Source organism: Adiantum capillus-veneris, chromosome 14 (genome assembly GCF_014529385.1).
Source record: "Adiantum capillus-veneris isolate H3 chromosome 14, ASM1452938v2, whole genome shotgun sequence".
Classification (NCBI taxonomy): Eukaryota; Viridiplantae; Streptophyta; class Polypodiopsida; order Polypodiales; family Pteridaceae; genus Adiantum; species Adiantum capillus-veneris.
The window spans coordinates 7,155,463-7,182,094 of record NC_140944.1 but is presented as its reverse complement, the minus strand read 5'-3'; the positions used below and the strand labels follow the sequence as shown (position 1 = coordinate 7,182,094).

General features: G+C 43.6%; 1 protein-coding gene across 5 annotated transcripts in view; it reads left to right on the top strand.

Annotated features, from left to right (window-relative positions):
• The window catches only part of OWL1 (DNAJ heat shock N-terminal domain-containing protein), a 99,980-nt gene extending 77,113 nt beyond the window's left edge, over positions 1-22,867 (top strand). For 2 of the 5 annotated variants that reach the window (XM_086528243.1, XM_086528247.1), the window contains 2 exons: positions 21,835-21,888; positions 22,009-22,867. In XM_086528243.1, the coding sequence (XP_086384369.1) occupies positions 21,835-21,888; positions 22,009-22,098 (144 nt within the window). In that variant the 3' untranslated portion in view covers positions 22,099-22,867. Of the gene's footprint in view, positions 1-21,834; positions 21,929-22,008 lie in introns of all 5 variants that reach the window. The other 3 variants (XM_086528244.1, XM_086528246.1, XM_086528245.1) reach the window with 3 other exon arrangements.
• The last annotated feature ends 3,765 nt before the right edge of the window (positions 22,868-26,632 follow it).

Below are 26,632 nucleotides of genomic sequence, written 5' to 3'. Positions count from 1 at the left end.
TTGTTCATCAACATGCACATCGCCTTCAAAAGGCTTCAAGAGACTCACATTTAAAAAAAATTGTGAATCCTCTAAGTATTCTGGCAGCTTCAATCCAAAGGAGATATCATTTATCTTTTCGGAAAACCTGGAAAGGTCCACACTATGTCATGCTAAGCTTACAAAGAAGTCGCTCCTTTCCCTTTTGTTTTCTTCCTTGGTTGTGTCTTCCCATAATGTAAGAGGACCCGATTCTTCTCCTTCAATTTCAAATCGCGACAATGGCGATCTGCTGCCTTTTTCTGTCTTTCCTGAAATTGCTGCAAAGCCTTCCGGACCAAGTCCCTCGTGAACTGGTCGGCTTCAAAGAAAAATCTTATCTTTCGCGCTAAGGAAGGGTAGAACCTTCATAGCAAATTCAAAAATCTCAAATGGCATCTTCCCCATCAAAGATTTAAACGTGTTTCTGTAGGCATATTCCACCAAAGGTAAAAACCTTTCCCAAGTAGTCTTTTAATCCAACCAAGAAGACTTCAACAAAGCCAGTACCACTGAATTGGTGGAACGAGAACTGCAACCGCGTGCCTATGTTCTCCCAAATAGCCGTCCAAAACAAACTCATGAACCTGGGGTCCTGTCGGAGACAATCGTCTCAGGCATGCCATGTAATCTAAAGACGCGGGCAATAAACAATCGTGTCCACGCTGTGTTCTCGGGAGATGAAATCCATTGCAATACTTTCCCAGGGCGGGTGGGTATGGGTAAAAATGCTGTAACAATCCATGTGCTTTATGCCTGTCAAACTTGACCTTCGGTAGAACCTTTTCCCTTCAACGACTGTGTAACGCACAACATGGTTTTCTTCATCAAGTAGCCATCCCGAATGGAATAATCCGCTACTATCTCCCCTTTCTGTATTCAATTGAATACATCTACAAAATTTGTTCTGTGGCGTACTAACCGACCATATCCTTGAAGTTTCTATGATGTATCGCGGAAATAGCCAGAACCAACGGCTTTTGGGACAAAGTATTTGCCACCAATTTCTTCTGTCCCTGCACATGGACAATCCGGAAGTAAATCGTGACAAGATGTTTGCCCAACGCATCTGCTTTTTCCGATAGTTGCTTCTGTGACAAGAAGGAGCGTAAACTCGCATCATCTGTGAAAACCGTAAAATTGGCTCCGAGTAGGTAATGTCGCCACTGAATAAGAGCATGGATAGCCGCCAAAAGCTCTTTCTCACAAATCTGTGCTGTCAATTCTGGCCTTGAGAACAATCGGCTCTCGTAGGCAATGACATTGGCCTTCTTGCATTAAGAACGCATCCAGACTACGACCACAAGTATCACAATATACTATAAACAACTTCTGCAAGTCCGACAAAGTCAAAACGGGTCCTGTAGTCAATTTCTCTTTCAAAGTCTGAAAGGCAGTCACCTCTGTGGGTCCCCACGAGAAAGGGACTCCTATCTGTGTGAAGATATGCAAAGGGGAAGCAACCTCTGCAAACTTTCGAATGAACCGCCTATAGTACGAACACAATCCCAAGAAGCTTTTAACTTCATGGACATTCTTAAAATTGGGCCAATCACGGATAGTCTCTATCTTGGCTGGATCCATCTGCACTCTTTCTGCTGACACAATGTGTCCTAAAAAGTGTATCTCTGGTAGGAAAAATCCACTTTTCTTTGCATTAATCACTAACTTGTGATCTCGTAATGCCTGAAAGACTTGAAGCAGATGATCTGAGTGTTCTGCCTCATCCTTGGAGAAAACAATGATATCGTCAAAGAAAGTGCCAACAAATAGCCTGTATTCTCAAAGAATCTTGTCCATCATCCGGTTAAATGTTGCAAGAGCATTGGTTAATCCAAAAGGCATCACCAAAATATCAAATAACTTAAAAGTCATCCGAAAGACTGTCTTGTAGACGGCTTCCGGCGCGATTCGGATCTGATGATATCCACTCTTCAAATCAATCCTGCTGAAACACGAGGATCCCTGTAATCTGTCGAGTATATCATCGATCCTAGGAATCAAAATCTGTTCTTGATGGTGATTTTGTTGAGAGCTCTATAATCGATGCACATTCGCCAAGATCCGTCTTTCTTCAAAACCAACAACACTTGAGAGCAAAACGGTCAAGTACTACGCTGGAAAAGACCCTTTTCCAAAAGTCTTTCACTTGGTTCATAATCTCTTCGTTCTGGGCTCGGCTCACACGGTAAGGTGGCCGGTTTGGTGGTGTGCTTCCTGGCATCAGTATAATCCTCAGGATGAGCGGGTGGTAACTCGCCTGACAGGCCCTCTGAAAAGCAATCAGCATGAGTGTGGAAAAAATCTTGGCGTTTTTTTGTTCAGGTCCAAAACATATTCGACCTTTATCCATTGTTCAGTTCTCTCCCAAAAAAAATGAGTAAAGAAATTGAAGTTCATCAAGTACAATCTCTGAGCCCTTCATTTTTCAAAGTCACTTTCTCGGCCCGGTAGTCACCCACGGCGTTGTTGTTATGGTACCAAGGGATTTCGAGTAGAACATCACTACCTCTGAAGGCGACGAAGTTTGCCAATGCTCGGTGTAATGGCAACATCCCATCCGGGTGCCACTCGAACTACCTCCGCCTGTGGCCTCAGCCTATCAGGCGTAATTCCAAATCGAGCCGCCAATTCAAGAAGTTGGCCTTGGCTCCTTCAAAAGAGCTTTTTGATCTTTCACTTTGCCCCAAAAGCAGCAAAGTTTGTACTTTCATTCATTTGATTCGGTTCAGGCCCCACGCGATGTGGTACTAGTTCTGCTTTTTATCTGCCTTTTCTGCCACGTCTCTCAGCTGCTTTAGAACTTTCTGGCCTTTCTTCATCCTGTTCATTAGGTGCCTTGCGAGGGCACTTCGCGAAGATATGCCCAGTTTCCCCGCATTCAAAGCACTTCCCCTCCTTTATGTAGCGAGTCCCCTCCTAAGGCGTAAGCTTGGGTCGTGCATCCTTCTTTTCTGGGCTGCTCTTTCTCTTTCTACTTTCATTTGTCGAAGTCTGTTCAGCTCTTTGTGTCATGATCTCATCGGTGGGGTAAGTCAGGCTGCCAAAGTGGATGGCAAAACCCTGTTTCACATGACTCATCAACTCTTGAATAGAAGCTGACTTCTGTTCCAAGCAATGATCTTGGATCTTTGTAGGTAGACCCAAGGTATACCGCTCAATCTGTTCCTTGAACGAGATCTTCTTAAATGAAGAGGCCGGTAGCAAAGAGCTCCAGAATCTCTCGCAATAAGCGTCCATTGTATCTTTCTTGGTCATCCGAAGATGGTTCCAAGGAGTTCGTATATCACGTTCATACTCTCGAGTCAACCAAGAAGAAATAAAAAGATTCTTAAATTTCAACCATTTAACTTGCGCAGTCTTGTTTAAAAGAAGCGTGAACCACCAAGTTCAAGCATTCCCCTTAAAGTAAGAGGCAGCTCTCCGAATCTTAGCGTGCTCTGAGTAGCGTCCTCTTGTGAAAGCGATGTCAAACTGCTGTACAAAAGACAAAGCCTTCGAAGCATCTCTATATTCCGAAAATGTGTCAAATTTAATTAACTGTCCACCTTCCTTAAACTCTCGGACTTTCTTGCTTTTATCTTCCACAAAGTCATATTGGTTGGCTTTATAAAAATTCTTCTTCTTTGCATAAAAGTTGTTGTCGTCAGAGTCTAAACTGTCTGTAGACGAGTCCTCTGTAGAACTCTCTCATTGGGCAAGATTTAGACTTCTTTGCCTTTTTCTTGCCCTTTCCGAAGCGTTTCTTGCCTCGCTTTTAACCTTTTTGGTCTTCTTCGCTCGAGTCAGATGAGCTAGAAGAACTGTAAGAAGAAGAAGAAGAAGAAGAAGAAGAAGAAGAAGAAGAAGAAGAACTGACGACCCAAATAACCCAAGATGTCAGTGCCTTTCTTGTGCTTTTTGCTATGCTTTTTAGCTTTGTTTTGCGCATCAAAAAGCTGAGCACTTCGTGCATCAACCACCTCTCCTAATTCCTTCTCTGTATATTTCTTGGGAGCAAGAGGTTTCTTGAGAGCGGGTTTTCGGGGCGGTTCTGTGGTTTTCTGCCACTGCTCCTGCACTTCCTGGAAAGAAGTCTTGCTCATATATTTTGCAAATTTTGGGTCCTTCGCAAAATTGAGCATCATCTTTGCTGCATTGTCGATCAATTGACGACGCTCCATCTCTCGATGCTCCGCCTGAGTAGGCCGAGGCTGGCCATACTCCTTGCCAGAATCTTCGTTGTGATCCCTTCTCGCATCTCCGGATGCCGAGGGAGTCAACTGATCCTTGCCATGCGGCACCTATGGGAGTCAAAAGCCATAGGTGCCGCGGAAAAAAAATTGGGATCGGATTTCCTGTAGAAGAGAAATTGGCCGTGCTCTGATACCACTGTAACAGACTTGGACACTCAAGAATCTACTGCGACAACACCAAATAATCACTTCAAAACAATTCACAGTATACAATTTAATTCGACACTGGCCGGACAGAGTTCTGTGCCTAGAGATATTGGCCCCATAGACTGGCGTCTCTTTCGGTATTTCTTTTTATATTAATCCAAGTTCAAAGTACAAGAGTGCGGGCATGTGCTCACACTCAGACTCTGCGTTCAGATGCTCTGAGTTGTGAGAAGCCTGCTCACATATTTAAAGTTACAAGGGTTGCTAAAAGCAGAGTCCCAAAAGCTGAAATCAAAAGCTTCAAGTAAAAGCTTTGAAAATAAAGCAAAAGTTCTTCCTCTCTCCTTCTTTTAATAAATAAGGCGGAGAGGCTTTCTCTTTCTCTCTCTCTTGCTAAAATAAAGCAAAGAGGGTTCTCTCTCTCTTTCTCAGCAATTTGCATATAAAAAGCAACGCTAAAAAGCTGCCCAACTTTCCGTAAATCAGGCTGATGTCCGTACAGCAAGCCATGTGTCAGCCCGCCACGTCAGCAAATCAGGGTCAGGGTTAGGATTAGGACAGAATTAGGGTTTTTGATTTTAGGGTTAGGGTTTCAATAGAATCAGGGTTTTTGATTTTAGGGTTAGGGTTTCAGCAGAATGAGGGTTTCGGGCCGCCATATCATCACCTTGTGGCATCATTGCTTATGAGAGCCGACTGCTCTCGAGGTCGGAAATGACAGCATAGATTTATGAGAAAGAGCTTTTGGGCGGTTATCCATGCTCTTACTCAATGGCGGCACTATCTACTCGGAGCGGATTTTACTGTCTTTACAGACCATCAAAGTTTGCTCTACTTCTTGTCATAGAAGCAGCTATCGGAAAAGCAGATGTGGTGGGCAAACATCTTGTCACAGTTTCACTTCCAGATTGTCCATGTGCAGGGATAGAAGAATGTGGTGGCAGATGCTTTGTCTCGGAAGCCGTTGGTTCTGGCTATTTCCGCGATACATCATAGGAGCTTCGAGGATATGGTCGACCAGTATGCCACAGATACAGATTTTGCAAATGTTGAGCGTTACATAGCCGTTGAGGGAAAAGGTTATGACTGAATGTCATTGTCCACCTTTTACGAGTCACCGCGGAATCGCGACCACCATGAAAGGGGTATACTTCTTTTGGTCGAGACTCAAGAAGGATGTGGAAGAGTTTGTGCGCAGTTGCTTGGTATGCCAGAAGGTCAAGTTTGACAGGCACAAAGCACAGGGATTGTTACAGCCTTTGCCCATACCCACCCGTCCCTGGGAAAGTATTGCAATGGATTTCATTTTTGATCTCCCGAGAATACAGAGCGGTCACGATGGTATCTGGACTGTTATTGACAGATTTAGCAAGCACGCTCATTTCATTCCAGTGAAGAAAACAATCAAGCCGGATCACTTAGCGAGACTGTTTGTGACCCAGATATTTAGATTACATAACATGCCTGAGACGATTGTCTCCGGCAGGGACCCCAGATTTATAAGTTTGTTTTGGAAGGCAATTTGGGAGAACATTGGCATGCGGTTGTAGTTCTCGTCATCGTTCCACCCGCAGACTGACGGGCAATCTGAGATTGCCAATTCAGTGGTTTTAGATTTATTGAAGTTTTATATCTTGGATCAAAAGACTCAATGGGAAAAGTATCTACCTTTGGTGGAATTCCGAATTTGCCTACAATAACACGATACATGTACTCTTCGACGGGGAATCCGCCATTTGAGATTGTTGAAGGTGCTGCGAAGGTTCGACCCTTCCTAAGCACGAAAGATAAGATTTTTGAAGCGGATGAGTATACGCGCGACTTAGACACGGCTTTTGCCAAGGTCCGCGAGGCTTTGCAGAAATCTCAAGAATGACAGAAGAAGGCAGCGGATCGCCATCGTTGCGATTTGAAATTGAAGGAGGATGATTGGGTGCTCGTACGTTTTGAGAAGGCACGCCTGAGAAGAAGAAGGGAAAGGAGAGGCTTTTTCGAAAGCTTAGTATGTATACTACATACCTTTCCACGACTGAAACTGCCTGACACTTGGAGGATTCACAATGCATTCCATGTGAGTCTCTTGAAACCTTTTAAAGGTGATAGGGAGCCTGATGATCAACCTGAAGTGGAATAAAATGAGGAGATCCTTGTTCCTAAACATATTTTGGCACATAAGGATACGAAGAATAAAGGTAAAGTCCGAAGGCGGTTCTTGGTTAAGTTCAAGAACTATCCTGCATTGGATGCGAAGTGGATGGAGGAGGAGGATCTAGCAGATACTCCTCAGATTGTGAAACTTTACCTCGAATCTTTTGGTTTAGCATAGTCTACTTTAAAGCTTGGTCGTAGATCTGGTGCAATGGGATGCACAAGAGGGGAGTTACTCCGCTCCTTTGTCAACAGATTCCTCGATTTTTGATACTAGAGTCATTGATGTCTCTTTGAGCTTCAGGGATATTGAGAGCTGACAGTATTCTGTTGTATGACTTTATGAAATGGAATTCCTGAATATGAAACTGATTTGTTCTTGACTTGTTTTTAAGTGCAAGAACTGATAGACTAAATAACTTCAGCATTTTGGTCTACTTGATCTCGAATAGACATGGTTGCAATAGGGGTTAGTCAATCGAACATCGATGAGGTTCCGAATGGATCTAGATGCGATTACTAGCTACATTGCCGATAAAATCATGGTCTAAGATCCGAATGAATGTTGAATGTCATGTGATGTCTTGTGATGTCGAGTAATGTCACGTGATGTCGTGTGATGTGACTGTTGATTAGTACATGTGCTAGATGTGTGTTCCTAGTGCATAGGTACTAACAGTCAGTGTCTGCTTAGATGGTTTATGGCCTTTGTTTGTTTTGCAGGCGTAATCGAGGGCGATTACAATGCTTTCAAGAGGGGGGTATGTCACAAACTGGTGACGTGCCTGCCCTGTATGCAGGAAAAGACTGCATTGCTGACGTGGCAGGCAGCAGGGAAACAACCAAAAAATGCACAGACATGATGACATGGCATCGTACGATAGAATCCGGAAAACGCGGCGCGTTTAACGCTGGACTGTATGGTAGATTTTTTGCTTTTCGCGCTGGGAAAAGCAATATGAAGCTCTACGTAATTTTTTTGGGCAGCTTTTGAACTTTGCTTTAATTTTCAAGCAAGGCTTATGAGACAAATTGTTTAATTTTTAAAAAGATGGCAGCTTTTGGGGCTCTACTTTTGGCATCCCTTGTAAACAAACAAATAAGTGATTTCGGCTCCCACTCTGAAGAGCATCTGGACGTAGAGTCTGAGAGTGAGACCCAACCACTCTTGTACTTTGAACTCAGATTAATACAAAAAGAAATACCGAAAGGGGCGCCAATCTTTGGGGCCAATATCTCTAGGCACGGAACTCCGCCGGGCCAGTGTAAATCAATTGTGAACTGTGAACTGTTTTGAAGTGGTTATTTGGTGCTGTCACGGTCGATTCTTGACTTGGAGTGTCCAAGTCTGTTACATAAGCTACCTCGACCATTTCACCCATAAGCTTACAATTTGAGGCATTGTCAGTCACAACCTATAGCACATTCTCTGGTCCAATCTCCTCAATAGTTTCTTGATGTGCCCAAAGATAAACTCACGTCTGATGCCTTCCCTGCATCCACTGCGCGTAAGAAGTATGTGCCAAGGCAAGACGACACAAGAATATTAATGATGTGCCGGCTACGAACATCACTCCAGCCTGATGGTGCACCCAAACTGCCTTGACTGGGGCCTTATTTGTCACGAAGACGTGGCAACTGCTAACCTTAGTTGTTGGTTTCTTTCCAATGATTTTTGTTTAATTTTTGAGACCCTCTTTTTGAAGTTGCAAATGGTCGGACATTGTATGGCCAATGTGAACGGTAGTTTCACCCGCAGACGGGAAGTTGGTCGGCATTGGAATCCGTATGGTAAGAGGATGTCTAGGCTCAGAGCAAGATCATACAGGTCCCCCCCATCGCAGTTAGCAAGTTGGTGGATACTAGGAAGTGAACTCAATAAAGGCATAAAGTCAAGGTGGGATCACCAACAGAAAGTATCCGACAGTTGGGCCACATTGCACTTTTGGATGCGGTCCCAATGAGGATAGATGGTCAGAAGACCAGCGGGAGCCCAACGGAAGTATCTCCTAAAAATTAGGGAACTGCTATTCTGGGCCGTGAAATGTGTTCGCGTCATTACCTTCGGTATGACCAAGGGAACATTTTAGTACTCTGCTGCAAAGTCAACTGATGCACAAGTTGAGAGATTTTTAAGCAGGAAACCCAATGCGGGGAAATTGCATGCATGAGTGCCAAGTGGCACTTTTTGGTCAATTTACCAAGTTTGGGAGAAGAGAACTCGTAACTGACTTTGGAGAGCAGTTTTGGAGGCTGTTAACTTGGATTTTCAGCCATTTCTCTCCATTTTTGAGCTTCCCATGACTTTGCCTAGGTCTAAGGAGCTCATTTTCAGCATTGGAAGGCATCAAATGCGTGTTTACAAGGCTTTTTTGCTGCGTTTTCAGCGATACGCAGGTTTTGGCAGCCATGGAAATCTTCTCCTTTTTGCATCTATTTGTTCACAGATGCATTACAGGTTAAGGGCAGAAGAGGGGGCGCTCGATTTATGCTGGGAGGATGCTTCATTGAGAACCTATCACAGGTTAAGAGCTATGGAGTGCATGCTTTCCTCTCTATGTACAGTGTGGTGCTAGGAGTGATGACCTGCACACTACACACTGCTCTCTTTCTCCCCTACGTGCAGTTATGTGATGCCCCACAAGAGGGCTACTCATTTGACTGATGTACAGTTGTGTGGGTTCATGCTTTTGTGCTGAGGCAAGAGCCTCCTTGAGCAGGAACAGGGGTAGCTAACTGCTGCTCCAAAGCAGGCACTGGTGAGGGTCATAACCTCACCGTACAGGTGCAAAATCAGCGTTGTGTATGCGCTGTAAATTCACTGTTTTTCAGCCGTACGGACGCCAGGACCATTGGGAATCGTGCCCCACTGGCAGAGGACAGTTAGGGGACTGTTTGGGGCTGAAAACAGGGCAAAAACCAGTAAATACAGTGTGCTGAATTTACTGTTTTTGGACAGGAATCAGAGGGTATACGACAATGCAAGCGAGTTCCAGCAGGGGAATTGGTTTCGCGCAAGTTTTGGGGTTGTTATGCTGTCGAAATTTGGCCAAATCAAATGGTATCTAGGTGGATACACGTGAAAGATTCCCAGGACCTTACCTTGTAATTTACCCTCCTAAAGAATAAAGAAATACCGAAAGGGGCGCCAATTTTGGGGCCTACAGGTTGTCGGCGTCTGCTCGGAGCATTCTAGCTGCCGAGCCGTGTGTGTATTCAAGTGTTAACTCCCGTCGCAGGTTCTCTTTGCAAAGTGCTCTGTGTGTGTGTATAAAGTAAAGAATTTCGGGTGAAAGCCAACGCCTACCGCCCTACGGGCCGGTTTCATTATCTATCAAAGCCTTCTGCTCATCAAGCAATGTAGTGCGCATCTTGCCATACTTCATCCCTGACCATGAATCTGTGTGGCCAACATGAGCTATAGCCCTGACCATCCTCTTCCACTGCTTAGTCCTCAAAACATTGAAGGAGATGTTGCACTCAATGAGAGTGCGAGCAATCTCCATCTCAGCAACTTTTTGACGCTCCTTCACCCAAGAAAGAGAGTTCACATGCGAAGGCAAGGTGCTTTGCCTACGTGCATGCATATTGCCTTCATCCTGCTCCTCCTGCACAACTCGAGCCCTCTTCCTACCAAAACTAGCAGTGGGTTGCTCCTCTTGAACCTCGGAGGATGAACCACAAAAATTCCCAATAAGAGCATCATGAAGAGCTTCCTGTGCGTGCTGTCTAGCTTTTTTTTTGGGGTGCTAGTACTTCCTGATAATTCTGTGCAATCTGCTTGTCCCTAATATCTTGATGTACCTTTTTGCACCCTTCACAATTATTGGTCGGGCCAATGCCTGTAAAGTGCTTGACGACACGAGAAATTGTACACTTGAGCTGAAAATTGCAGTACTTGCATTGCCATTGTTGAGTGCCGAAACGCGCTTCGCTTGGAGTATTGATAATACAGATGACATTTGTGTGCTCCTTCCAGTACGGGTTGCCTGGCTTAGGCTTGATGACTTTGCTGCAAGCAACAAGACAGGAGAGAGAGAGAGAGAGAGAGAGAGAGAGAGAGAGAGAGAGAGAGAGAGAGAGAGAGAGAGAGAGAGAGAGAGAGAGAGAGAGAGAGAGAGAGAGAGAGAGAGAGAGAGAGAGAGAGAGAATGTCATATTAACGTCTTCAAAAGGCCAAAATGACCTATGAGACCAAACTGTTACAAAATTGTGAATCTGATACCATGTCTGGGTACAAAAAGAAAATACTACTACTACTACTAGAATCCATCCTCGTGCACTCTTGATGTCGAGAGAAATGAAATGAAATGAAATGTTATATTAACGTCTTCAACAGGCCAAAGTGACCTATGAGACCAGAAAGTTACAATGCAGTGTGTTTGATACAAAGTCAGATTAACAAAATAACTTAAACTAGGATAACAAAATATAAATACCGCGGAATCCTAAACTAAGCTGATAGGTGTGAAAGGTGAAAGGCGTGAAATGTGTGAACTAAGCAGCACAATGTGTAGACAATATGGGAGGGAAGTAGAGATCCATCTTCATCTGCACTCTGGACGACGAAAAAGTATGGCTCGAATCCTTTGCTGTAGCCTCCTTCGAAACTGTGGAGCTCCTCGTCTCCATCGAGGTCGTCTAGATCTCCCTAGCTCCAATGCTCAGGCTATGAGAATACCAGTAGTGCGGGCAAACCTCTCCACTGTTGGCTGCTCCTCTGTCTGTTCTTCTGGATGTACAATATCTAGTGTAAAGAAATCTGTGATCTGTCTCTGGGGTCGTCTCTCTTCAACTCTCCTCAGTAAAGTTTCTATGTGCCTGTGTAATTGTAACAAACTACTGATGTGTCAAAGCCTAAAGAATGGAGTCAACTTACAGATGTGGCCGAGGGGCCTAAACCCTAATGTCTGCCAGAAACCCTAATTGCTGAAACCCTAATTCTGGAAACCCTAACCCTAAAACTGCAAAAACCCTAACTCTAACCCTAACCCTAACCCTAAGGGTAGCAGGCAGATTTCCGCGTTTTGCGTTGGCAAATGACGTGGCAATTGTACGGATTTCCGTGATTTACGTTGGCAGCTGTTTGGCTTTACTTTTGGACCAGATGCTTTAAAGTTTGAAGGCTTTTCACTGTAATTGCTTTTTAGGCCAAGGGCCTTTAAATATGAGGTTAGGGCTCATTCTCTTGCATGCTTCCTAGCGAAGATGCAGAGTCTGGAGTACCGGCTTGTACTGTGTTGATGCAATATAAAGAAATACCGAAAGGGGCGCCAAGGTTTGGGGCCAATACTCTCTGGGGTGGAATTCCGCCACTCCGTGTCGTCGCGTGTTCTCTCTCTCTCTCTCTCTCAGTTCAGTTGTTATTGAAGTGCTTAAAGTTGTTCAGTCTGTTCTTTTCTATTGGCACGTGGTGCCCGCCTTGTGACAGTGGTATCAGAGCATCAGACGTGTGCTTTTCTGAAAGCATACCGGTCCTACCAAAGAGCAGAGAGAGCTATTGTAATTTTTTTTGAGGTATTTTCGTGCTCCAACCCGGACTTATTAGACACTCCCACCCTTACTTCATCGCGCATCGGGCGCGCTCCCATCTTCACCGCAGTGTCTTGCAGGGCATAAGCCAATTAAGAACCCAATACTTGAAATTCATGGATTCAGTAGAATTTTTGCAGTTTTTGCTCAACGAGCTTCACGACATTCTTTCGTGGCATCCTCAGGAGAATCTTTCGATGCTGCAAAGTTTTCAACAATTTTTGAACTACATGTTACCCCCTCCGATGCCCCAGGTGGTATCTCCTCCTCTGACACCAGAAAGTACGAGAGCTTCCAACCGGCAACTTTCTCAGCCATCTGTTCTGATCGGGGGAGTCTTTAGGAATATGGTGCAGCCATCTGACCCTAATCCAGTGCAACCGCCTTGGCCACCACCATTGCCCCCACCTCCACCACCACCGCCACCAGGCTACAATGTTTCGAGCCCATATGGATACCCTTATTATCCATACTCGGGGCATGCGCCTAACCAACCCAAAGATTTCAAAGATGGTGGCACGACAGTCAAATTTTTCACTTTTTCCGGGGTAAAAGACCGCAAGAAAGCATTGTAGTTCCTGCAGCAATTCGACAATATCTATGCTTTAGGGAACTATATAGAAGAATCCAAGATTTCTCGAGCAGCGGGATTTCTTAAAGATAATGCTATACAATGGTGGAGTTCAATCGCGACACAACCGCATGCATGCTCCAAGGACTTGGCAAGCTTTCAAGACAGTTTTTGCACGTAGTTACATGACTTTGGCAGAGTCGGGCAACTTGAAAATGCTTGCCACCGAAACCATGCACGACTATAACCAAAGGTTTCTCGACGTGTACCTTCCGGTGTCCTTCTTCAAGTTCATTCCCTTGGAGGACCAGTGCGAGCGCTACACCATTGGACTACCATCACCATTGCAGAAATATTGTCTCTCCAAGGAAGTCTCTACCATGCAAGAGATTATGGACCATGCCGTGGTCGGCTACAAGCTCATGAAAGGAAAGTCGGAGTTTACCACAGAAGAACCTCCGGCCACTAACCAGAACTCCCGGGAACAACGAACAAATTCTTGGGAATCTTGTGAAAACCAACCTCAATAGCCTCGTATGACACAACGTCAACGAGACGGCCGATGCTTCGAATGTTTCCAAACAGGGCATACGTTCAATACATGTTTTGAGCGAGCCTCGACGTCCTCAGTGCAACCTTCTGCTCCCACAACAGACAGATCCCCGCAGCCACCTCCGGCCAAGATGGCTAGACCTGCTATTGGACTAGTATTCGATATTTATGGTATACACCTCGAGAGTTTTAATGAATTATGCAGAGCTTATGGAAAAGTCAACGGCTTGAAAGCCCTTATTTTCTTTGACCTCGGAGCTATGGAGAACTTCATCTTTCCAGAATTCTTGAAGCAGATGCACTTTGATTATGATGCAGAGGGTGGAGAAATTGAAGTTGAGCTAGACACGGGGCAGACTCAGAAAGTGGTACCGCTCATTGGTGCACTTCCAATGACTATACAAGATTATCATGGAAAAGCTGATTTCCACATTATGAAGTTTGGCAATTGCGACGTTCTCTTGGGCATGCCCTGACACGACAAGAATGATGCAACTCTCCAGGTCCGGAACCGAACCATCACCGTGATGTAGAAGGGCAAGCCCGTTGTCCTCAAAGTTCGATTGTCCGAACAAAACCCTGAATGACCTCTCTAGTTGTTTTTTAGTTAGATACTTTTGAACATTGTTTGAGAAAGTATTGTTTGAACTTTGTTTGAAATGGATGCTATCTGTTTTAAACCTGTCTTGGTGCCAATTTAAAATGTTTGACTTTGGTTTCAATACTGGTTTCATTGATTGGTGATTTTTACTTCTGGGTGGAGAAGTGAGAAATACTGTTTTGGTATTGTTTGAACCTCGGAACGACGCATGCCGGTGCTTGGGGAGCGTTTCGTTGTATGCTAGAAAACCTCCGAACGACGCAAACCGATGCCTAGGGAGCGTTTGGTTGTACAGTCCTCCGAGCTCACGGCCCGGACCTTTTTAGGTTATTTGTGGGGCGAGTGACGAGGTAGTCGTTGAGTAGCTTCATACCGCAGACCATTTGTCTCGGGGGAGTGCTCAGCGGTGCTGTTTGTTGTGTCTTGTAACATGCATATGTGAGCATTTGTGTTGCATTGTGATGTGTCAATTACTGAATACTGCTAATTGGATGAGATTGCCTGGGTATGTAATTTTAGTGCATCAAGACACCCGTGGAAGATCAGTACGGTTTGGGTGTGATGGCTAATTTTACTACGTCGGAATATCAAGAGTTCCGATCTGGACGAAAGGAGAAGCTAACTCCTTGATCAAAACAGCCGAAAGGAGAAGCTACTTGCTTAATAAAAAGAGCAAATTGATTGTCCCTCGGAATTACCCTCGTAATTTTTTTGAGCTAACATGAATTGTTTTGCAGATATGCTGTAAATCACGGACGATTACACTCTTTCAAGAAGGGGAGATGTAACAAACTGTTGACGTGTCAAAGCCTAAAGAATGGAGTCAACTTACAGATGTGGCCAAGGGGCCTAAACCCTAATTTCTACCAGAAACTCTTAACTACTAAAACCCTAATTCTGCAAACCCTAACCCTAAAACATGTAAACCCTAATTCTAAAAACCCTAACCCTAAAATTGCAGAAACCCTAACCCTAACCCTAAGGGCAACAGACAGATTTTCGCGTTTTGCATTGGCTGATGACGTACAGCCGTACAGATTTCCGTGATTTACGTTGGCAACTTTTTGGCTTTGCTTTTGGACCAGATTGTTTTAAGTTTGAAGGCTTTTCCCTGTAATTGCTTTCTAGGCCAAGGGCCTTCAAATATGAGGTTAGGGCTCATTCTCTGGCATGCTTCCTAGCGAAGGTGCAGAATCTGGAGTACCGGCTTGTACTGTGTTGATGCAATATAAAGAAATACCGAAAGGGGCGCCAAGGTTTGGGGCCAATACTCTCTGGGGTGGAATTCCGCCACTCCGTGTCGCGTGTTCTCTCTCTCTCTCTCTCTCTCTCTCAGTTTAGTTGTTATTTGAAGTGCTTAAAGTTGAGTCTGTTCTTTTCTATTGGCACGTGGTACCCAGCTTGTGACAGTAACTCAAGTAGATATAGCCCAAGACATCTTTGATTCTCATAACTCATGACCCTAGATAGAGGCCCAAAACCTTCTCTGAATAGACAATGAAAACGGCCTCGTATCTCATAGTACACTATGCAATGACATGTAATGTACCTCTGTCTCTGGCTCTAGATGGCATAAGCAGCATAGCCTACTATCTGTTGGTGTCCCTCTGAATCTGCCAGTCTGAATCTTGAGCTGATGTGAGGATGTGCGTATCTGGCCAATGACACAACGTAAACCATGAGAAAGATGCGTGAGAGAGAGAGAGAGAGAGAGAGAGAGAGAGAGAGAGAGAGAGAGAGAGAGAGAGAGAGAGAGAGAGAGAGAGAGAGAGAGAAATGAAATGAAATGAAATGATATATTAACGTCTACAAAAGGCCAAAATGACCTATGAGACCAATTGATTACAATGATGAGTCTAGTACCAAGTTTGGGTACAAAACAAAGAAAACTACAAACAAAAAACTGAAATGAAATGATATATTAACGTCTACAAAAGGCCAAAATGACCTATGAGACCAATTGATTACAATGATGAGTCTAGTACCAAGTTTGGGTACAAAACAAAGAAAACTACAAACAAAAAACTGATAGGAGTGGTACCGACTCCTATGGGTGGCTGGTAGGCTGAGCAATGGTATCATGCAATAAAGGTACAAAGTGGGGATAAGTGTCACCATGATACAATATAGCAGTAGCATGAAGCCTATCCTGATCGACACTCTGGGTGTCGTGCTAGAATCCTGTGGATCCTCTGCCGCAATCTCCGCCGGTGTTGCGTGGCTCCCCTCCTCAGTCGCGGTCGTCTCGATCTCCCTAACTCTATAGCTCGATCAATGAGAGTACCGTTGGTGTGTGTATGGGTGGAAACCGAGCTCTGTGGTGGTGGTGTCCCCTTTGCCTCTGTGGTACTCAGATTGAAGAAATCTGAGATGCGGGGGGGGGGGGGGGGGGGGGGGGGGGGGGGGGGAGGGAGAGAGAGAGAGAGAGAGAACACGAGAAAATTGATTGTCCCTCGGAAATTTTTGAGCTAACTTGAGTTGTTTTGCAGGCATGCTGTAATCGCGGACGATTACTTTCTTCCAATAAGGGGGGGATGTCACAAATTGCTGACATGTCAAACCATTGAAGAACGGAGCCAACCTGCAGATCCCGCCTGAACCCTAAGAAGAAGCAACAAAAGAAACCTTTACAACTTATGGGACCCCGTCCGATGGGGGCCCAAGTCACTAGAAGTAAAGATGGCACACATACACACTCAAACTCCCCTGCGTAAAAAAGATGACGATGTGGCAGTTATACGGATGTCCCGCAATTTGCGTTGGCATGCTGACGTGGCACTGTACGGACACCCACAGTTTGCGTTGGCATGCTAGTGATTTTGGGACTAGATGCTTTTGAGTTTGAAGCTTTTCAGGTAACTGCTTTTGTAGGCCAAGGGCCTCTAAATATGTGCCATGGGCTCATTCTCCGGCACGCTTCCGGGTGAAGGTGTAGAACGTGGAGTACCGGCTTGGAGTGAGTTGAAGCAATATAAAGAAATACCGAAAGGGGCGCCAAGGTTTGGGGCCAGTGCTCTCTTGAGGTGGAACTCCGCCACTCCCCGTCTCGTGTGTCGTCATCTCTTTCAGTTCAGTTGTTATTTGAAGTACTTAAAGTTGTTCAGTCTGTTCTTTTCCGTTGGCATGTGGTGTCGATCTCGTTACATAATCTCCTTCATTTTGTAACTGTAATCTTCCACCGAGCATTGTTCAAAGGGGAGCATTACTTTCTACCTATCATAGGCCATTGCATCTGTGACACAAGGACACACTCACCATATTTGACTGTAATGGGTTCCACACATGGCACACTAGAGTTAAGGGCTACCTAATGTGTGAAAACCTATGGTCAGTTGTGTGAGAAGGAGAGGATAGAAACTAGGGCTAGTGAAGGAAAATTTCAGGAGAAAGATGAACAATTCTCGTCCTCCTTACCTCATTAGATGATAATCATATACATTATATGGTGGATGAGAGTAAGACCTCAGACAAGGCATGGCTTACCCTAGAGAGGCTCTTTGGTGCCAAGGCCACAAGGTCTAAGATAGTTCTAAAAATGTAAGTGTATGGCCTTACTATGAAGGCAAGTGAAGATGTAGCATCCTTAGTCAATAGGATGAAATACTCAGTTTACCTACATCAAGTGCCCTATCGACGACGAAGATAAGGTGGCTATTTTGTTCAAAGTTGTGCCCGAAGACACCTACGACCAAATTGGTACCATCCTTATGGAGAAGGACCCGACATCGAGCTTGGAGGACACCATCAACTCATTCCAAGATCATGAGAAAGGAAGGATCTCAAGGAAGAATCAAGAGCGCTTATGTGACTTCATCAAGTAATTCAAAGTGCAAGAAGTGTGGTAGATCAAACCATGCTACGAAGGACTGCTACATGATCAATCCATGTAGCATATGCCACCAGATAGGACACCCTTTATTGAGATGCTTCAAGGACGACCAAGGAGGACATTCAAGACCAAGGGACTACAACAACAGAGGAAAAGGAGTTCCTATGACCGCTGCTCAAGACAACTATGGAGAAGGACATGACGCACCATCTACTTCTCTAGGATCATGCAATTAAATTTGCGTATATACTGATTTACTTTAGTCTTTTGACCCTAGGTATGATAAGTGAACACCTTGTGAACCATAGTAATGAATCATGTTGATCCACTATGATGTATTAGTGTATCACAATATCCTAGATGTATCACTTATGCTAGAACATCGCCATGACTTAAGTTTACGGGGGGGCTTGTTGGGATAACCCTAGCCATGGGTATCACCTCTACTCTCTCAAGGACATGACACATGAGCCATAGGGCATGGGGCTCATTGAATAAGGGCTGCACGCACTACTCTTCTCTTTATCCAAATACATGTACCATCTCCCCTAGGCGCCCTGCATTGAATAAGGGCTGCACGCCTTCTCTCATCTCTTGGCTATATAAGCTACCACCGTGTACCAAGTTCATTTCTCCTGTGCATTTTCTACTTCCTTCACACATATTGATTAAGTTTGAATAGCTAAGTACAAGGATGCCCGCTGCAGGTAGGAAAGATGGAAGCAGGGCTTGCTGCAGATTTCATTGGGATGCCCAAAGACTTGGAAGATGAGAGTATGGAACTCTGCAAAGCATGGGGCAAGGTACAAATCAAGAAACCTTGATCTTCTCCAACAAGGGAGCCAAGGCCATTTTTTTAAAACAAAAATCATGCCACTTGAGGGGTGTGCTGTGCTTTTGGGGATGGCTTTGCACCACAAGAACATGGAAATAGGACCCAAGAAAAGAAAATTCATACCATAGACTCCCACCACCAGGATGCGAATGGGGGTCCACGACTAGCGTGTCCTTCACTCTTTGCAGTGCCTCGTCGCCACCGGGGTGCGAATGTTACTCGGAAAGGGAGTAAGGTCAACCTCTGTAGGGACGGCAACTCTCCATCACGAGTTTAACATACCGCCCGTACCTGCCTTTTGTTGGGGACAACGAGCAAGGGCTTTTGACGAGTATCGCTCGGTTTCATCTACTTGGATAGGCTCCTTGGTAAACAAGAAGCCTAAGAACCAACCGTTCAAGAAGTGGACTTGGACGACAAGAACTGAGAACTGGATGAATAAGTATATCCCAACGGCTGACTTTAGCTCAGTTCGCTACCACGCATGGGACAAGTGGGACGAGAGGCATGCGTGCCTGGCGTTGGAGCCCTATAAGGAGGCCGGCTTTGAACAAACACGTGGATACCTTTTGCAGCTCAATAGGAGCACTATAGTAAATAGAAAGGAGGAGAGAATGCTGGCTCTCGCGAGTAGGGGGGCTTAAACTGGCTGATAGTTACATGTGTGGACACAGCATTTGCACGCTGTGCTCCCAGTTAGAGGGTCGTTCGCTTTCGCATTTGCTGATGAGTTGTTCGGCGGTAGATGAATCTAGGGGTCGCTGGCTAAACCGATTCAACTCCACCTTCAACGCAATCGACCCTTCGTTGGACCCTGAAGAAAGGACCGTTATCCTCCTTGGTGAGGAAGCTCGCGTCAAGCGGATGCCCTTCTGGGTACGCCGTGATCTGCACTCGAGGGACGGAACCGCAGGGTATGTGCCTGTGGCGAAGTTCCTCGGTGAAGTTGTACCCTGGTATTTGGGTGGCTCTGCATAGGCAGATGGGGAGATAATGCTCCCCTTCCTATGCTGTTATTTTGAATCCGATCCCTTTCAGAGGAAATGACGTAATTCTCCCCAAGCGAAGCCAGATGAGCTACAAGAGCGCCCAAGTGCCATTCCCCCCCGGGGGGGTCAACTTCACCTAAAAGGGGTTGGGAGGTGCAAAAGGAAGACATCACCAACCTCAGCGGATGCCACTTGTGAGCCGACGCCCTTCCAAGCGGGTATCTCATTTCCTAGGGGAAAATCGTCGGGTTTCAAAGGCAGTTTAGTGAGGTGAGCGATAAGTTACCTAGAGGAGGCAACTCCAAAGGGAAGACCAAAGCAAGTCCCACAGTACCTGGGCCTCTGAACAGAGGTACTTGGTCGCTGTCGCGCCCAAATCCAAGTTTCGAAGTGGGTCTCTCAAGGGATTAGTCATGGCCCTAAGAGTGTAGATAATTATGAACTCTCGGAGTCCAGAGGAAACTAGTGACAAAAGCGGAAACTAGTGACAAAAGCGTCGCCTTCGGTTTCTGGGTGCATAGTCCTGGTCGTTCTTCTTTTATACTTTTTTGGTGTATGAGGGGAGCAGCCGGGCGTGCCCTACCCAACTCCGAAAACAAAACTCCCACCACCGGCTGGCATGCGTGTGCAAATTTCTTGAGGCAGCATTTGATGCCAGTTAAACATCTGCAGTCCCTCTTAATGAGAAGGATGGATCAGTGAAGGTTACCTTTAATATGTAAAGGATCAACATACGGTACCTGTAGAAACCATGTGTAAACTACGGTGTCAATCTCCTCCTTGATTGAGGTGAGGTGTTGAACTCCATAACCAAAGTTAACTGGAAAACCATTATCATGTGAGCATGAGTGTAATGTATCAAGATGTCTCTGCATGCCCTGGGGGGAGTCAGCTATGAACACAATATTATCCATATGTAAGAAAAGAGGGATCCATATTCTGCCCATATTTGCTTCTATGTCTCCTCTGCCAATATAGTCTGTGAACTCAAGGATGTTTAGGCCAAAGAGAGTAGGCAATAATGTACATCCCTGATTGTCTCCCCTATAGACAAAGGCTCAGAAGTCCTCACTGTGCCAATCACATTCTCATACAATGCAGTTATTCTTCAAAGAATTTCTTAGGTATGTACAAGTCATACATCCTCTGTAATGGCCTCTCCTTGGGGAATGTCTGAAAAGCCTTACGGATGCTTCCCTGAGAATCAATCCACCCTCCTCAATAATTACTCTCAGAGTAACTATCCAGAATGGAGTATCCTCTCCAGAAATTCGCCTCTACCTGAGGACGGATCTGCATCTTCTTGGCCCATCTTTGTACCTCATGCTCAAGAATGGAGGCTTATAGCGTTGCCAATGTACGGCCAATCGTGTTGGTACGGTAATTTGTGGGAAGGATAGATCTCCTGATTTATGTATTGGTGGTATCATATATGTGTTCCAGCTCTCAAGAATCCCTGGATACATAGCTCTGCCGATATATCTCTGGAGTGTATGCAATGATCAGCCACTAAATCGTCATGATCCTAGGCCTTGTCTATAGCATCTCGCACCGTTCTCCCTATGGAAAAGGTAGAACTTGGAGGATAAGGCTCAGGCAGGACTGGAAGAAGGGGGGAGTGTAGGTGGTTGGGGTCGCTACTGGCTACTTTGATTCTCTCATATAAGTGGTTATTAACAACTAAGTTCAATTTGGCAGTGTATATGCTTGTTTCTCTTACTTTAGGGAGACACATGGGTCCTGTTACAGTGGTGTTTCCTGAAGCTAAGTCTACCAAAAGGAAATGATCAATACATCCATGAAGATATCCTGGAGCTTTCTGATACTTTTGAGAGCTTGAATTTTTGGGTATGAATATTAGCAGTTATGGCAGCAGTTTTTGGATATCGATGATAGGATTGTTTCCTGATATATCGACATTAGATCAAGGGAAGGCCTTATTGAATGGAATTCTTTGATATGTCCTTGTTTTGTACCTCCAACTCTCAACACTAAACAGAAAACTTTGGATGGTCTTTATCATTTATTATCCGTTATCTTGCTTGGAAATGGTCTTTATCTTTTACCATCAGCTATCTTGCTTGAAAATGTTCATGAAACGGTGTCCACATTCATTCTCCATCCTTGTGATAATGTAGGGACCTTACGTAATGTCCCAGAAATTAGTTACCAAAAAATTCCAAGGAAACCTGGGAGCATTCTGTAGGTTTGACAGATTGCAACAGAGAATTGGGGATTCAAATTCTTAGGGGGCATCAAACAGGCACAGCGCTGTTTTAGCCATCTGGGGCTTAAAGACGTTTCCCAAGTTAATAAACTTAAGCCACTTCGTCAGTTTGAGAGGGCAGGCTTTGACATCAGTGATGTTTTTATGGCAGGTGGTGGTGGGAGATTTTGATGAGCTGACTATTCCAGATGCAGCACACCTGCAGGTTTATTGAAGTCCTTTTGTTCATAAAGGCAACACAAAAGGTTTTACTGAGCATGTTGTCGATTGCTAAGCATTTTGTACAGCTTATTTGTTGCCTCAGCATATGGGCTATTTTTTTCAGTCCATCTTCGGCTTTGTGATTTATGCATGCATACCAACAGTCAAGCAGAAAGTTCATGGAGGGGATCGTTTCTATCCCGTTACTGAGTAAAAACATTGATGATGGAGGTGATGCTGGGGAATCAAAATTGCCTGTGATAAACATGTGAAAGATAGTCAAATTAATGAAGCAAGAGAGTGGGTATCACAAAGAGTGCGAGTCTGTATTTATGCCTCTTTACGTATGTTATTTTTGTAGGCAAAGAATGGCAGTTATGGATAAATACTCTGTTGCTAGAGTTCGTCCAAGCAATCACTGAATGTTAGGAGTTGATTTGGCTGTGGAATGCCCCCTCGTTTAGCCATCAATTGCTATAAAATTTTGTCAATTCACGTTCGAATGACTCATTCAACAGCTACAACTAACTATTCAGAGTGTGGGCTGGTCGTGACATATCCATCTGGAGTTCGATTATCGACAAAATAGAATGTGTGTATATTCACCATACAGTATATGCAATGCAATCCTTTCCAAACCTAAACTACGGGCTTTGTAGCGTAAGGCCAAGCAATTTACTAGGGCACAACAACTTATGCCGTGGTGGTTTGCTTTCAACTTTTTGTGCAATGACACTATGGCAACTTCATTTTATGGTATAACAAGGCATTGGTCATAGTCTGAATATTTAGCAAGTTCTATAGAGAACAACAAAAGGCTCTCTTGAAGACTGAAGAGATGACGACCCTCACCCATATGTACTGATTCTCTTATTTTTCCCAGGAATGCTGTAATCTGACACTGTTTTGAGAGCCAATTTATCTCAAAATTGCCATAAGTGTAATGTACTTTGAAGCTAACAAAACAATTGGAACTTATTTTATTTCACTTTTAATTAAGTCTCATCATTCTCAATTTTTAAACGGCACAATTTTATGCTTTATTGCAAGAATATATATTTTTATCTTAATTGCTAAATCTCCTTCCTCACGTAGCTAGGGCCGGTGTTTCCTTCATGTTGCTACGTTTACTAAACTAAGGCATCTGCCTCTGCACACACATTGGATAAGTCGCCACTCTCAACACACACAAGCGCCTGCACCATAGACTTGCAAGCAAATAGAAAGGAATCGGATTGTGATTGCGACCATTGCACAATTATGCTAGTCATAGTCATATATTGATGTAGAAAACTCCTTTGATGAAACTTATTGGGACTCTTGTGAATTTAATGGAACTTTTATCACAACAATTGGCTTGCACTAGGAAGGAATTAACACAATAATGAGGTGTGACATCTCTATATTGCCTTATAACTACTATCCCTCATACTCTCTATACTTCTCTCATACCCTTTTCCATGTGTTATTGTTGCAAGCAATAAAATTTCTGCAACCAGATGCTCCTTTATAGCCTCCACTCTATACATGGTCCCAACATTAACCACTTCAACAAGTAACCATGTGCATGGCCTCAACCTATACAAGGAGTCCCATGTCTCCTTGGGGATAAATTACATCCTTCATATCCCAATCATGGTCTTGTATACTAGTAGAAAGCTAATGCATGACCTTTCATGATCCTTTTTTGTTCATGCCTATGTATCCTCTTCTCGCAACTCCCATTCATATTTGTAGTTACCTTGAATGTGCTCTAAACAATATTTATGGCAAACTTTAACAAAGAAGAGGAGAACTTTTAGCATTCTAGGAACAATCCAAGAGACCTCAATGATCTATTAAACATGTATTTGATCTTGAGGTATGTTGCTATACTTTCTTGTAGGGGAGGTTCCCTCTATTGAAAGAAAGTTCTAAAATAGCCTTAAATTAAAAACTGCACATGTTGAATCCTCCACACAATTCTTATAAGCATCTAGATACATTCCATTAAACAAATAGTATCATCAAAACTAAGATCATGCACAATACATTTGATCTGAAAAAATTGACCAATAGACCAAGTTTAGCAAGTGTAGATACACACGAAAGGTTCTTCCCAATCCCAAGTAGATACAAATCTTCAAGTATGAAAGAAATACTACGTACAATAGTAAGCACAACCTTTTCAACTCCCTTAGTTGGATAAGAGGCATTGTACATGTGGCAAGATTTTTGTTAGGGAAAGTCGCAAGAGCAATGGACAAAACACAATGATAGGTAATGTGCTTAGTTGCATTTCAATAGTGGCAGTGAACATTAAAAGCACATTGTGGTCCTACATAACATGTTCCAAATATGCATGTGAAGAAGCATGTGCAGTGGCAACATTTGCCTCCTTCTTGAGAGCTTCTTTAGCCTTAAGCTTAGGAAATTTCTTATGAGACGATTATTTGCGTATAATGATGGCATTTGCTCTTCTCCTTAAGCTTATTGCAAGACCTCTCATACCTATTACTATTGAAGACAAGGGAGCTATTGGGGGCAGCCTTGTTAGTCGAAGAATCATTCGAGGCGGCACCACTAGTGTTCTTTGTTTGTTGTGAAACCACAAATTACCACTCAACAACACACTAATTAGCTTTTATTTTTCTAAACTGGGACTCTTGTTGCAATACTAAGATAAGACCATGAAACTTCATATCATCAAGTTTTTTCTCTATCACAAGTCTCTAGTGGAGGCAAAGTTTGATAAGAATGTAGCAAAGCATCAAGAGCTATTTGTAAAAGACCCTTGTCAGGAAAAATGACCTCATCAATGCAAATTAGTTGCTCATTAAGAATAACCTTTGACTCTAACTCCTTATATAGATAATAATTTTTTTTGTCAAATATGGTCTTACATACAAAGAAGCTATTCAATTCCATGTGTGTTTTATTGTTTGCGTTGAGTAATGGAATGCTTGATAGAAAGTGCAATCATCACCTCTACATGTGCACCTTTTGCATCTCAATGTGCCTACTCATCAATAGGCAAAACAAGCGAAGGTGTTGATTACACAAGTGCAATCAATGCCATTATCCATAGACCCTGGTCTTACATCATAACTCCATGCAATGTTCCAAATGCCTTTCCCAACAAGGAGATATTGCATCATGTACACCTAGATGTGATAGTTGTCCTTGTCTACTTTGTGCTCTACAAACAACATTTCAAAAACATGTTTTGTAGAAATTTACATTGTCTAGCAACATGCACAAAAGGAAAAAAATTGCATTTACAGTACTGTCACTAGTGGAAACGAGGTTGAAGTGAGCCCGAATTAAAATTTGACATTTTGAAGCTCTATAAGCTCACTCAATAGTTATTTCATCATGCAAACACACAAGAATTCATCACAATTTGAGAGAGTGAGCCAAGAGGGTGCAAGCAATGCTGCTTGGAATATTAAAGCCTACTTTGATACTAATTGTTGGAACATGCTTGAAGATGGGTAAGATGAAGAATAAGCTCAAGAGCACACCCCTTAAAAAGAAATATTTTTAACTATTGTAATACAAAGTTAATGCTTGTCCTAGAATTCTTGGTGTATTTACAACTCGTGGAACCTCCCAGGGAGGGAAAATAAGTAACCCAATAATCCTTAGTTTCTTCAGACACATCACTTATGGTAACATATAATGTTGTGAACAAATCTACAAGATGGCACTATAAATATCATCTACACACTTCCACCTACTCAAAATGTTAAAAGAAACACAAAAATTATAACATATCAGCTAAAGAAGCAAGAGGGAAAGGAGTATGAAATTAGATTTAACTTTTTAAGAAGCAAATACAATGAAAGAGGTAGGATCAAGATTGCATAGATGTAATGCAAGTATAATGTTGATGAAGAAGCTCCACAATTGTAGTATATCGCAGTATATTGTAGTAAAAACCCCTTATCTCTTCTAAAAATTGAGGCAATGTTTTAACTAAGGATTCTTATTGCTAACTCTAGGGACAATAGTCAACTCAGGAGTTATCAAAACAAAATTCTACTAAGTCTAGAACTCAATTTTTGCTTGGATTGACCCCATAAATCCCATTGGGAAAAACTAAGATATGAAAATAGTTGCGACTTCCATGTACATTTTATGAGAAAATTGAGCAAATTTTACAAAAATGTTGTGTTGTTTGAAGCTTGATGTTATCTAATGGAGTCTTTCAACAACCTCACCTCCTACATGAGTTTCTAGTGCACAATTTTGCTCCACTCCAATGTTTAATTTCTCATGTCGCATATTTGTGCACCAAACCTATAGCGTACAAATTCAAGGAATTCTTTGTTTGAATCCTCTTAAAGAGTGATATAAGGTGCGCCCTTATCAAGAGCAGTTTTAAGATGCATGGGCGAAGCAATCATTAATTATAAAGTGAGATGAAGTGGGGGAGAGAGTATGTGAGTATTGACAAATGGACTAGAGCACTTTGAATACAAGCTTGCCTCTCACATGGGAACAAGAAAGGATGACATCATGGGGTACATCATCAAGGATTGCATCATGGTATACATCACAGGTCCTAGGTGGACTTTATCACATGGTATTGCATGACCCTTGGTGACATGGAAGAGGACAGGGATACTTATGTGGCTAGAGGGGCCCCATACACACTCAAAGGGCAAGATCTGGCGGCTTATGCAAATTTTCCTCCCCTTAAGCCTAAGCTTTTGGCCAATAGGCAAATGTCAAAGGCAAAAATCAAATGGTAGTTGCAATTTAAA